General features: G+C 34.4%; 1 protein-coding gene across 17 annotated transcripts in view; it reads right to left on the reverse strand.

Moving 5' to 3' along the window:
- Positions 1 to 14,381, reverse strand: part of SPATA17 (spermatogenesis associated 17) — a 250,590-nt gene that overhangs the window by 164,980 nt on the left and 71,229 nt on the right. For all 17 annotated transcript variants that reach the window (XR_003523443.1, XR_003523438.1, XR_003523436.1 and 14 more), the window contains one exon: positions 14,234 to 14,357. Coding sequence is in view for 11 of the 17 variants with exons in the window: in XM_027614219.1 (XP_027470020.1) it covers positions 14,234 to 14,357 (124 nt within the window). In the remaining 6 variants the exon portion in view is untranslated. The remainder of the gene's footprint in view (positions 1 to 14,233; positions 14,358 to 14,381) is intronic.

The following is a 14,381-nucleotide window of genomic DNA, read 5'->3' on the forward strand; positions in this document are numbered from 1 at the left end:
TGCCCAACAGCTCTCCAGAAGTGCCCATGAAGGCTTGCTTGCCTTCCTGTGAGAAGACTCTGCATCTTAGACTTATGCCTCCCACCTCCTGATGCTTAAAGGAACTGATAAGCTTTCACATACAAAACATCAAAAGCTAATAATGCTGAATATACTGTCTAGTAATTGTCATCAAATAAATAGAAATTTAAAGATACATGGGACTCCTGGGTGGCTCAGTCAGTTAAGCGTCTGCCTTCGGCTCAGATCATGATCCCAGGGGCCTGGGATCGAGTCCCGCATCGGGCTCCTTGCTCAGCGAGGAGCCTGCCTATCCCCCTGTTTGTGCACTTTCTCTCTCTGTCTCACTCTGACAAATAAAGTCTCAAAAAAAAAAAAAAAGAAAGAAATTTAAAGATATGATTTCAGCCATCATCCAGGAAAATAATGTTGAGCTAGGACCTCTTTAAACCATACCTTAAAAGAAACCAAGCATGGTTTTGAAGATAGCCAGACCGTAGTTTGAATTTCATCTTCACTCTATCTAGTTATGTAACTTGGCTTAATTTGGGACATTAGAGAATTAAAAAAAAAAAATGTTAGTTTCACCTTTGCCTTTCCTTTGAATATAAGATTTGCCCTTTTAAAAGTCACTTAAAATATATTTTACCAAATACAGGTATTAGTTACTAAAAATTATTACATCTGTCAAAATGATTGTTTTATTTATAGTTTTTAATTCAGAGAAGAAATAGTGAATACTTGGGACTGAAATAAAAGCTGCCTTTCTTGTTTTTAATATGAAAGTATTTTAAATCAGAATTAGGACATGTATTAGAAATACCATGACTTTGACATTAGAAATTGGGGATACTAAAGTGACATGGTTGCTCTCTTTTATGAATTCGCCTATGTTAGAGGGAAGTAGATGTAACCAGAATACCAATGGTAAATGTTATATAAAGACATGGAAGAAAAAAGCAACAACCGTGCCTTGCAAGGTCAGGGAAGGCCCAACCACAGTTTTAGCATTTAGATAATTGTCAACAGAGAAGTTGATTTTGGTATGGATATATAAAGAACCGAGCCAGGTAAAATAAATTGAATCATTTTAATGATATGAATTTAAGACTAATTCAGATTTGATTATGCATAGATAGCATAAGCATAAATAACAAATATGAATACAACAAAATTATATTATCTTAATGATTCATAATTTATTTCAAAGATATATTAATACTGAAATTATATGCATATATATATATACACATGTATTAATTTAAAAGGAGACGGAAAATAAAGCTGAATAAATTTAAGAGAAAAAATTTTAAAATACAACTCATTAAAGGGACTAAAACTATAAAGGAATGTTTTACATTATATAAGCACCTTGAAAATACTACTTTTCTCTAAACTAAGAGCGATCATATCCTTTCAGCAAGACTTTCCCTTCAGCATAACAACAGCTACTGACACCTGCAGTTCATTTATTTTAGGCCTAAGAGATAGTAACAGATTAAGATTTAAAGACAAATTCTTCCTCTTTCCTCCCTTCTTCACACCTTCCTTCCATTTTCTCATCTTTTACTTTACTGTCCGCTGTGATATTGTGTAGATAACAGAACTCCTTTCTGAGCGAAATACTTCCAACTGTCAAAAGATATATAAATAGAAACACCAATTGATAAGACTATTTAACAGAAAACCCGCCACTTTACACTAAAATATTTATTATTTATTTATTTATTTATTTATCTGACAGAAAGAGACAGAGAGAGAGAGAACACAAGCACTGTAAGCAGGAGAGGGAGAAGCAGGCTCCCTGCTGAGCAAAGAGCACGACTTGGGGCTCGATCCCAGGGCCCTGGGATCATGACCTGAGCCGAAAGCAGATGCCTAACGACTGAGCCACCCAAATGCCCCTATACTAAATTTAAAGTCATGTTTCTCACACCATAATGAAACTAATTTTTTTTTTTTTAAGTAGGCTCCGTGTGGAGCCCAATGCGGGGCCCAAACCCACAACTCCAAAATCAAGACCTGAGCCATGACTCTGGGATCAAGACCTGAGTTGAGATTAAGAGTCAGATGCTTAAATGAATGAACCACCACAGGTGCCCCGAAACTAATTTTTAATATATATTTTTAAATAAACAACTGCACTTCCTCTTTGCTTATGTTTCTTTTGTGATTATAATACATATATAAAATATTGTACAAACTTTCTATGTCTTTCAAAATATTTACCTACCTTATACTGCATAAAATCTCAAGATCACAGACGATTTCCTGTGTTGGACTATACCTTAATTAAGACTCAAAAGTTTAGAAATACTCATGTTCTTAACATTGACCTTAAGGACCAAATAAGCTACATTAGTCAATGTTTGAGTATCTTGATCACTGACGTAGTTTGAGTTCATTTTAAGAAAATATTTGAAAGTATAAACTCTCTCCCTGTGTCCCTAGTTTTAATACAAAGGAATAATGTTTTTGATTATAGGGTACAAGGGCTAGGGAAGGAGATATATGGAAGATTAAAGGAAGAAGAAGAAATAAAGAAGATGGATTAAGCCAAAGCCTGCGATTTTAAAATCTGGCCTCTAGCTATTCACTGGAAATATTTCTAACATTTTCCAATCCAAAAGAGTGAATTTAAATATTAAGAACATGGGGTGAGCAGAACTTCTCTATTCTTCTGGACTTGCAGAAGAGCTGAGATAAATCATGAGCTGACAAACTCTACCTCTTCATTATTTACCCATTTATAACAGCATCTAACTTCTAACTGGTCTCATTCTAAAATATTTCTGAAGTGTCTTAAAAATAGAAAACTAGTGGGGGCGCCTGGGTGGCTCAGTTAAGCGTCTGCCTTCAGCTCAGGTCATGATCCCAGGGTCCTGGGATCGAGCCCCGCATCGGGCTCCCTGTTCAGCGGGAAGCCTGCTTCTCCCTCTCCCACTCCTCTTGCTTGTGTTCCCTCTCTCACGGTCTCTCTCTCTCTCTCTTTCAAATAAATAAATAAATAAAAATCTTACAAAAAAATTAGAAAACTAGTCATAATGATATTAGGAATAAATCTTCAAATCTACAAACTATTATAGCCCCAATTATTTCATCAGATCTAATTAGAGCAATGGTATAACTTCCTTGAGTTTCTAAGTTTTAGATTTCATTGTATTATAATTGCGGATAGCAAAAAGGACCACCAAAAACTGTCTTCTCTAATTAATGAAGAAGTTGAAAAAATTGATTATAATTAACATACCAACATTAATTTTATAAAAACTAATAGAAATAAGCATATACCAGTTAACTGTTAATTACCTTGTGTAAAACATCTGCGTACAATTTAAAATATGGTGTGCTAAGTATAAAGGTAAGTAAAAAAACATTTTACATTAAGGTAGAAAATGGGAACTACTTTTGTTACAAATTTCTCTAATTCTTTTCTGACTTTTGAATTTTCTATTAAAGCTGTATTTGAAATTTTATATAAGCCTGTGTTTGTGTATGTGTATACACATATGTAGAGGTGTATATATAGGTTATTGTGTAATACCTGTAATACCTAATAAGAACTCTCCCTGCCCCATACCTAATACACTAAAAATTTACCTCATTACTGGTTGGAAATAAATAGACCCCGATTTTGATGTCCAAAAATAAAAAAAATAGAGGACTAAAGAAAATCAGGTGCCTCAATTTTACGGATAGGACTAAAATAATAATGTTCATTTAAATGTCTGAATGTTAGATTTGATATCTGATATGCAGATTATTCATATAAAATTAAATTGAATTAAATAAATTAAAATAGCTTTAATGGCTAAAACTTCTTTGATCAAGTTTAACACAATACAAAAATATAGTCCAACAAGAGGTGAAATAACAGTGAAATTGATTCAGCTTAACCTCCGGGGCCCTCATTTTGACAGGCTCTTTCCATAACACAAAGAGGGACCCTGGCAATGTGTTCACATGGTTATGTTCTTTTGTAGAATTTATGATGAAAGTAAGACATCAGTTAGTCCCACTGTCTTTTATATTCTGACTTATCCTCTATCACACTTGGGTGATCCCAATGTAAGAATAACTTTCAGGAATATTCCTGAACCCAGTGGGCAGACTCACCAGGCCTCATGAATAAAGGTGCAGCACCAGAGGCCGCACTGTACTACGAGACCATCCTAATTTGTCTGGCCCGGAAGTATGTGCTAGTGGAAGAGAAGTGGGATTTTCTTAAATGGAGAATTTGATTCTCCTCACTGCTTCTCCAAAGTGGAACATCTTCCCTTTCAAAAATATACTCAATAATGCAGCATACACAAATAGGAACGCATCATTTAACTTTCTTACAATAATGAAAAAATTAGATCAATGTTCCTACAAAAAGGAGTGAATAACTTTCTCTTTTCACTCTAGAAAGCATAACAAAATTATTGTCAAAGAAAGAGGCAATCAAAGAGACATGAAACCAAAATATGGTGAGCAAATATGATAGAGCTATCAAGCGGTTAATAAACTACTATATTTACATTTTGAGTGGTGGTGTTCTCAGATGTTAAAATTTGAAATGTGCTTGAAATGATTTTTTTGTTCATTATAAAAAGTATTCATCTTCCTGTATTTGTAACTTCGTATAGTCACTTCTTGAAGGTAGATCCCCAAATTGTATTAGCTTCAGGCCCCCAAAACACATGAATCTGCCCCTGGTCACATGCATAGGAGAGGTTTACAGTGTGTGTTCTGTTAATGGACATTTTTTAAAATAACTTAAAATGTAGCATGCTGAAAAGGAAAATATATATAAGAAAAGTAGCTAAGGCACTTTTCTCTACCTGAGTGGTCTCTCTTTAACTTTTATTTTATTTTTGTTTCCATCAGTATTTTTGCCTCCATTTCTTAGATGCATGGTGGATAAGTGATGGCAAGGAGAAGAGCAGGGAAGGGACTTATTTGGGGACACAAGACTTTTATTTTTAACCACTTGACTTTATCTCTTCAAAGAGTACTGACAATGGACAATAATTTTATCTCTTTCATATATTACAGGATAATAAAAACTATAATGTTAAAGAAGGAGGAAATAAAATGTAAAAGTTAATAGCTAATTCATTTGCCACACTAGTTCAGTCCTTGGCCTTTTCTGAACAGAGACTGCCAATAGTAACAAATTATGTGATGGTTTTGTGATGTGGACAGTTCATTTGGGACCAAGAGCAAATGACCAAACTTGAGGACCTGCCTCTTAAACTATGGATCCAGAGATCATAGGTCAGATCTTTATTCACTACATAGTCTTCTGGAAAGAATAAATCTGCCAAGTGTCCAGAGGAAAAATGAGTACTAAACAAGAGCATTTCAATCACCAGAAAGATAATTGCTACTTTATAGAATATTGTGGGCATAAAAGTAATAAACGTGCTTTGAGCTATTCATAGAAAGGCACCATAGAAATCTACATTATGTTCTGGCTTGCTTCATTCACTCTTTTGTATGCAGGGCCTAGTGTTTCTATTTGTCCATGAACTCATTCAAATCAATGTTCCTTTTAAGTACTAAAACATTTTGGAGAAAGGGTAAAAAGAGAATTCAATGAATTGAGGGTAACTCAAGGAGCAGTACATACTCAGAATGCTAGTGTTTTCAAGGATAAAGAGATAGTCGCAAACCTAGGATAAAGTCCCTTCCAAATAGAGTTTATTTAGGTGAATCACATGTAGATCATAACTCAGATTTTCACTGTGGCTGCACTGTACTGAGGATGCCCCAACAGCACAGTCTATATAAACTATTTATAGAACCTTGAGCAGGTTGCTTCATCTTCCAGACCCGCTTTCTTTAATCTATTAACAGAAAGAGCTAGAATGGTAATCCCTAAAGATCCCATGCTGCTCTAGTATATTCCAAACAGGGGTCCTGTCCTCTGTCAGCATAGTTCCTATATTTTATATTTTTCTCCATGGAAACATACAAACTACTGGGAAGTTGGCAAAAACAAATATAAGATCTTCATGTAAGACTTGTGAATCTACTCCCGCTCCCTACTTTCATAATTCTGTTTTACTGCCAGAACTTTTCAACCTAAAAAAATGTGCCATAGCCAGGGAGTGGAAAATGTATGAATTAAGAATTCATTGTTGAGAATGCTGTGTGATGCAGGAAAGAAATAAGAGGAATCTAGAGTGATATAGTTAACTAGGAATACTAAATAGCAGAGATGATAAGCAAAATGGCAAAATTGCCAAGTTTCTCTTACATGTCCTCCTAATTATCTTTACAGTGCCTTATAAGATCTACTTTTCTCCCCAGACATTCCATGTAGTCAATATATCCCTTAGCATCTCTGGCTCCCTTTGTTACCAACCTTATGCCCATTTTGGTCTTCATACTCTAGGCATTGCCTCAGGACTCTGGACATAATTTTCTTCCCTCCTTTTATGATAGCCTATTCACAGTTATTAATTTTCACCAAGCTATACTAATAAGAACACCTTAATAGCTGTCTCCTTTCTAAAAGTATTTTAATAAGGAAAAAGAAATGTATCTTTAACAATAAAGTAATGGCAAAATCAAAGTGTTAGTGGAACATATGTGAGATGTTGGCTCTTTTTTGGGGGTGGGGGAGGTAACAGGGAAGCTTCTGAGTTTCCAGAATATGACAAGCCACAAGAAGTCACCTATCTCATATAAAGAGACCCTTGTGATGAATGTTTGTTTTTAGGATATAAAATCAGACTGTATCAGGATGCTCACCCTGAGGAAAGGAAGATAAGGCTAAATATAAGAGGCAGAGTAGAGTCAGTCTGGAGAGTTTCAAATGTATATGCTGAAAACTCTGGAGTTTATCCTCTGGACAACAAGGAATTTTTGGAGTTTTATAAACTGTAAAGAGACATGACATAAAAAGTACTACTGTAGCAAAATTTATCTGATAGTGGTAAATATACTGGGACAAAGAGAAAAAGACTAAAGAAAAAGAAAATCATTTTATTTTTTATTTTTTTTTAAGATTTTATTTATTTATTTGAGAGAGAGAATGAGAGAGAGAGAGAGCATGAGAGGGGAGAGGGTCAGAGGGAGAAGCAGACTCCCTGCCAAGCAGGGAGCCCGATGCGGGACTCGATCCCAGGACTCCAGGATCATGACCTGAGCCGAAGGAAGTCGCTTAACCAACTGAGCCACCCAGGCGCCCCAAAAGAAAATCATTTTAAAGATTATTACCATTGCTCAGAGTTCAGGAAATGGACATAATGGAATTTATTTAAAAGACGGTAGGAAGAATAAATTGAAAGAAGTCTGTGATTTTACACAGAAAATGAAAAAGAGTGAAAGATTTAAAAAATTTGGATGACTAGGAATAGTTTATATCATTGATCAAAATAAAGACTGATTTGGACAAATAAAAGAAAAAAGCACATAAAGAAGAAAAAAAAGCCAAAAAGCAGAAGGAACGCGATGTGAATGCCCTAAATCAGGTTGCATCAAACCATGAAGATCAGAAATGTAATATACTCAATACAGTGGATACTATTTTTTTTATTATTGTGTTCTGTTAATCACCATACATTACATCATTAGTTTTTGATGTAGTGTTCCATGATTCATTGTTTGTTATTTTTTCTAAGACTTTATTTATTTATTTGACAGAGAGAGAGAGAGAGCACAAGTAGGGGGAGTGGCAGGCAGAGGGAGAGGGAGAAGCAGTCTCCCCGCTGAGCAGAGAGCCTGATGTAGGGCTCAATCCCAGCTTAACCGTCTAAGCCACCCAGGCGCCCCTAGTGGCTACTATTAACAGTCATAAATATCAAGGCATACTTCTTTTGCCTGTAAATTATGGAAATACAGAGAGGGGGGAAGGGAGGGAAGAGGGAAAAAGAGAAAGTGGGGGGGGGGTCCAACCTAGAAATGAGAGAGGAACATAATATTTTTAAGTCAAAGAAGTGGTTTTTAGATAAGGATCATGAGGTGTAAAAGTATATTCCAGACAGTTATTACAGGGGTACTTTTTAACATCACATGTGAGTTTCCCAACTATTGCTGTGGTATACCATTGACTAAGGAAAATGCCTTATGAGAAGGATCTCCAAAGATGCTTTCTGAATACACCATATACACAAAGATACATAACACACACACACACACACACACACCCATGCATGCACGCACATGTGCTTGCCCACATGCAGGTACACACTGAAAGGCTGCCATTCTTCTCTTACTTCATCACCTCAAATTAAAAGTGAGCAATCACATATTAAGCACAGAAATCTCCCCATTTATGATTTTGAGGAGATAGAGTTGAAAGCAATAAATGACTTGGAAGACTTACTGTATTTCTTAATTTACACATTTTTTCACCTTGTAAGATTTGTCTTATAAACACGTTATCCATATCAATATGGTATCCATATCAGCAGATTATCAATTATTTTTGTTATATTAAGTTTTTTTAATTAAGCTACTTTCCTCCCATATACACACGTGATTTGATAAAATTTTGAAAAAAAAGGTTGCTGAAACCATTTGTTTCTCTCAAAAAATAAAATAAGTAAAGTTTCATCAATATTAATTGGAGTATGGGGTCTTTTTAAAGAATCTTAAATAACTGAAAACCATTACCTCAGTGTCCATATAAAAATTACCTATTAAAGAAAAAACACTGGAAACCTATTATGTAAGTGATGACATGAAAATTATTTCCATAAACTATTGCAAATTTTAATTAAATTTACAAATTTTCATTTTAGTTTTAACTTGAATAAGTATAAACTATTAAAAGCAATTGTTATAAAATAAAATACATGTAGTTACACTTAGTCATGAATATATTTTGAATCCATCCTTTTTCATTAGTATATTGAAATAAAAAATGGTTATATTTTTCACTGATCAGGAAACAATGTATATAATTCTATATAATAACCTATATCTCTAAACATTATTTATGATGTGGTTCTTGAATCTTACATTTGTATCTGTAACTCTGCTGTTCTCTAGGAGGATCTGTAAAAATTCTGGCAACATTTGAGAGGCAGTGTCTTCTAAGAGTCCAACAATAGGCCTTTTTCATGTATCTACCAGTAGGTGGAGCAGACAACATAATTTATTACCCAAGAACAAGGATGGGAATGAAAGTCAGTTTATTTGGAATAAAACAAATCTGCACATGAGATTTTCTTCAAATCTAATATGTCCTATATGTGTTAGATTTAGTTTGACTGGTTACTGAATCAAAATAAGTAACTTTATTAAGTAATCAATCTTTGCAGAAAGATAAATTTACAAATGGAAGCAATGTTTGCATTTTACTTACTCAAATCAACTAAAATTAGCTTTCTTTTCATAAAACTTTTACAGGGACAAAGGTTTTTTGATGCGTTCATTTAATAAGGGCGCTAAACCCAATCCTGTTTTACAGGTGATGGGGTGCATAACAAATAGTATTCTCTGGGAAACATAATTGACTAATCCTATTATGTCTGTAGCAACAAATTAACCTTATTACTACTAGTAAATGGTGATTGATTATTTATGCAAATAAGTTACCATGTTCAGCTTTCTGATTGAAATAAACATATACAAAATGTGCTTTAATATGATTTGAACTTTTTAATTAATAAAACCCTGAGGGGTCTATTAATTCACTTATTGCAATATTAGTTATTTACTTGTGTAATTCCTATTAGTGCTAACATATTTGCTTGCATAAAGATGAGATACTTAATATCAGTAAAAATTAGGAATATATTTTAGAACTATTATAAGAAGATATACACTAGATTTGTACTAACACTGACTTTGAAACAGGTTATCAGTTTGATATCAGCAAAATAGTCTTAAAATTATTAAAAATTAAATAACATATGACTATTTATTATCTATATATGAAGTCACAAATACAATTTTGGCTTAGAAAATTCCTTACCTTTTCTAAAGCATTCTTTGTCTGAATTAACGTTTTATTTCTACTCATCTAAGTGAAGCTATATTAGACCTATGAAAACTTAGTCTGAAAATTAATATTCTATAAACTATCATTATATACCATTATAAATCACTCCTAAATTATTGAAATCACTAATAAAATAGTTCTAAAAAGGCTAGTAGTATTATTCCCTTTAAATACATCAGCAGAACTTTTCCTATCCTGATGTACTTTTTTTTTTTTTAAGATTTTATTTATTTATTTGACAGAGAAAGACACAGTGAGAGAGGGAACACAAGCAGAGGGAGTGGGAAAGGGAGATGCAGGCCTCCCGCGGAGCAGGGAGCCCGATGTGGGGCTCGATCCCAAGACCCCGGGACCATAACCCAAGCTGAAAGCAGTCGCCTAACGACTGAGCCACCCAGGCGCCCCTCCTGATGTACTTCTTATAAAAATTATTTACATTTGAATATATTTATTCAGTAAATTTTCAAATAACTGCATAAATTGAGAGTTAAAACTGACACAAGCCTTTAATAACAAATACTCAATCCATACCTGGCTTTTATTTTGTACTTAAATGTATATTTAATATAATTTGAAATCAAAACTCTTAAAACACGCAATTAAATTAATCTGTAAATATCTCAGGAATGTTTTAAAATCTGCAGCTTAATTTCTCCCCCATAGCCAAGTCATGCTGAGAAAATCAGTAATAATACTCAAATTGAAATGTGTATCTTTCATTCTCTGAGTCTTCCTTAGGTTAGGGAAAGATTTTTGTGAAAATAAAATAATAAATGGAATTGCAAAATCATAAATATAAATGTTTGTTAATTTCAATAAGAGCACCTATATAAACTGCAATTGAAAGGTATCAAATTCCCTTCTAGTAAAAATATTTGTTTGGGATACACTGAAATCAGAGCGAATATGCCTTGTGGGGAAGGATCATATAGTATACATTTATACGTCCTACTCCTGGCTCAGTATCAGATAGACTGTCAGCACTCAAAAGTATGTTTTTTGGAATAATTAAAGAATTTTAAAGTTAAGATGTATATTCAATCTATTTATTAATGTTAGTGTTGCATATCTTTATTTAGGTTAAGGTGAATATTGCATACTTTTGTTTAGGTAAAGATGGTTTATAATTGCGACTTGTAATATCAATTTAAAATTCAACCTTTTTTACATCATGATGAAAAATAAGGAGTAAAACATCTGAAATTCCAGTACCATCCCATCAGTAAAACTAATCCCCTGACCAATGTCAACAGATGAGACTAAGATGATACCACTATTCTATTTCATTACCAAAAAAAAAAAAAAAAAAAGTTTGCTTTGGGAATAAAAGTACATAGATTCAAAGGGTTGTATTTTATCTCCAGTTATTTGTGATCAAATATGAAGATCACTGTGACAAAACAGACCAACTTGCCAGATCCAAATGAAAATCTCTGATATTTTTATAATGTTCTTCTCCAAGGAAGGGTATTTAAGAACATCATTTCCCCTCTGCTGCCCTCAGGCCTGTGAGGGCAGTTGTAAAATGGAGGAGGGGGATGTTGGGGAAGATCATTATAAACATTTCTAACTAATTTTCATTAGTAACTAAAGGAAAGCAAAGAAAAGAAATGAGAAAAATGAATGCTTCCAACAACTATGACAAACAGAAGAAAATGAAAGTATAGAATCTTCGTTTATCCTTGACAGTTTAAATTCTTTTTTCAAAAAATATTTTATTTATTTATTTGACAGAGAGAAGAGAGAGAGAGAGGGAGAGGGAGAGAGAGAGAGAGCATAAGCAGGCAGAGGGAGAGGGAGAGGCAGGCTTTCCACTGAGCGGGGAGCCCGACATAGGGTTCGATCCCAGGAACCTGGGATCATGACCTGAACCAAAAGCAGACACTTAACTGACTGAGCCACCCAGGTGCCCTTTGATAGGTTAAATTCTAATAATATGATTGTTATCATTTACTGGAATGCTCTCTAAGGGCCAGATAGTATTTTAAATATATTATATTCAATTCTCATAATGTTCTTTCAAATTGCAGAGTGAAACAGACAATTCCAGGTAATCTCCTGATATTTTACCCTAAGTGGGAGAGCTTGGATGCCAACTTACCTCTGATTTCAATGCCTATACTGTTTCTACTGTACACAGCGCCTCAAAAACAATCATTCTATTGGATGCCAAGGATTTCTGGAGACAAGAGATCACTAAACTAAAGTTTATATACATGGATATTACCAGCAGTCTGCAAGGTATAAACAAGAAGGAAAATGGGCTAGGGCATTGACAGCTTGTATTTGTTAACACAAACCTACCTAAAACACAGTGGTAATATTAAAAATTCATTAAGGTCAGGAGTCAAGTCACATGGTCAAGTTTGTGAAATAATTTGTTAAACCAGGTGTTTAAATTTAAAACTAAAATGAAATCAAAATAAAGAAATTATGCATACAAAGTATCTACCATACTCTGTGGCACAGGTAAGTATTCCACGGATATTTACTATTCCATTATTTTTTTAAATTTTTTTAAAGATTTTATTTATTTATTTGAGAGAGACAGATAAAGCAACAAGCAGGGTGAGGGGCAGGGGGAGAAGCAGGCTCTCTACTGAGAGAGCCCAATGTGGAGCTCGATCCTGGGACTCCGGGACCATGACCTCAGCAGAAGGTGGACGGACACCTAGCCAACTGAACCACCCAGGCACCCCCTGCTATTCCATTATTTTTATTAGTAAAATAACTAAGTCTTTATGGACTTTCTAAAACATTCCTTTATATACTCAATATCTAAGTAACCCTGGATAAAAGAGAATTAACAAATGTTTCCATTAAATCTGATTTCACCATTTAAAAAATTATTTTTGCTGTTACATTACCCATCATAAGTATAAACAGCACAATTAGATCTCAGATTAAGATAGATTCAAAGTATAAAAGGGATTCAGAGTTATCAAAATAAACAACAGTACCCAATAATTATTATCAGGTTTAAAGAATTAAAGACATATTTATGCCTCCCTTAGTTTCAACAAAACTAAAATTACTAATAACTGAAGTTAAAAAAAGAGAATTCCTGATATGTGATTCTACACTTTAAAAAATGTAGCCCACCAATTATACAGATAAATTTTTTACATTATTATGGATTTATAATTGAAACTTAAAATACCTCGACTTTTTATTTTCTGTCTTTGTTGCCTATTTAGAATCCAAAGACTTCAGTTTGAGTACCAGACCTATTATTACTAGTTTTATGTCTATAAATCAGTCCCATAATTTTCTTTCAGTTTTCTTGTCTGTTAAATGGAGATAACTCAGCTATATAAATCTAAGTAAATACTAAGATAGTCATCATTAGTGAAAGTATTGTTAATTACTCTACTAAATAGAGGCTAGAAGTGCAGTTCTCTGTTCTAAATATACATGGCCCGTCCAGTACGTAATGTTTTTGAATTTGGATGCCTCAAAGCATGACATTCACTCTCAGATAACACCCACGGACACTCCGCCAGGGACTTGACTTGCCCATGTCTGAGACATTTGAATGTGTAACTCCAGCTGGAACTATGAGACTGAACTTGAAAGTCTTATGAGAAAAAATAACCCACAAATTGCTAGTTTCCTGCCTGAAGCTCGATTAACAAAATATATTTCAACCCCCAAATTCATGTTGTTTTTTAACCATATTTCTTTGTGAACAGAATATTCTACACACCAATGTATTTTTTCTTAGCAACTATGACAAGATCTGAGGCACTAAAATTTTACCATTTATAAGAAAATCATTCTAAGTATTCCAAATTCCACATTTGTATCTCAATAGGAAGATGTAATTGCTGAAGCAGGTTTATTCAAACCTCTACTTGAAAACGTGCATCAAACTTTAGAAAGGGTGCAAAAGAATGCTTTTAATCTCAACATTAGCTCAAGTGAAAGAGAAAACCTGAAAGCGACCTCAGTTTAATAACTTCTTAGCTCTTGATCAATTCTCGAAACAACAATAAGCCACTCAGAATGGGTTTCAAAAGCGAGGTTATGCCCTTCGTGTTGTGTTATCACAGTGGCAGATCACACTGCTGACGTGGACCTTCTGCCGGCGTCCCAGCGGCTGCCTACGAAGCTGCTGTCACAGACGAGCCATGGTGCTTAAGCGCACCTACACAGAAGCACGAAATTGAACGTGAAGTAGTGTCTTTGTGATATCTTTTCAACAAGTCATGTCCCATTCAGCCTGCTACTTTATCTCTGTCAGGCCAGGGGCCCAAGTGGTTTACGGGAGCTGTCAGGGACAGGTAGACCAACCTGCTTTGTGCTGAGGAGGTAATGCGTCTTCCGGGCTTGGTAATCTCTTTTCTTCTCTTCCCTTTCGAGGTCGGCCTTCTTCTCTTCTCTTTCTTTCATCTCTGCAAACTCCTCCAGTGCCTCCCTGCATCAAAACAATCTGCAGTTA

This window comes from Zalophus californianus, chromosome 10 (genome assembly GCF_009762305.2).
Source record: "Zalophus californianus isolate mZalCal1 chromosome 10, mZalCal1.pri.v2, whole genome shotgun sequence".
NCBI lineage: Eukaryota > Metazoa > Chordata > Mammalia > Carnivora > Otariidae > Zalophus > Zalophus californianus.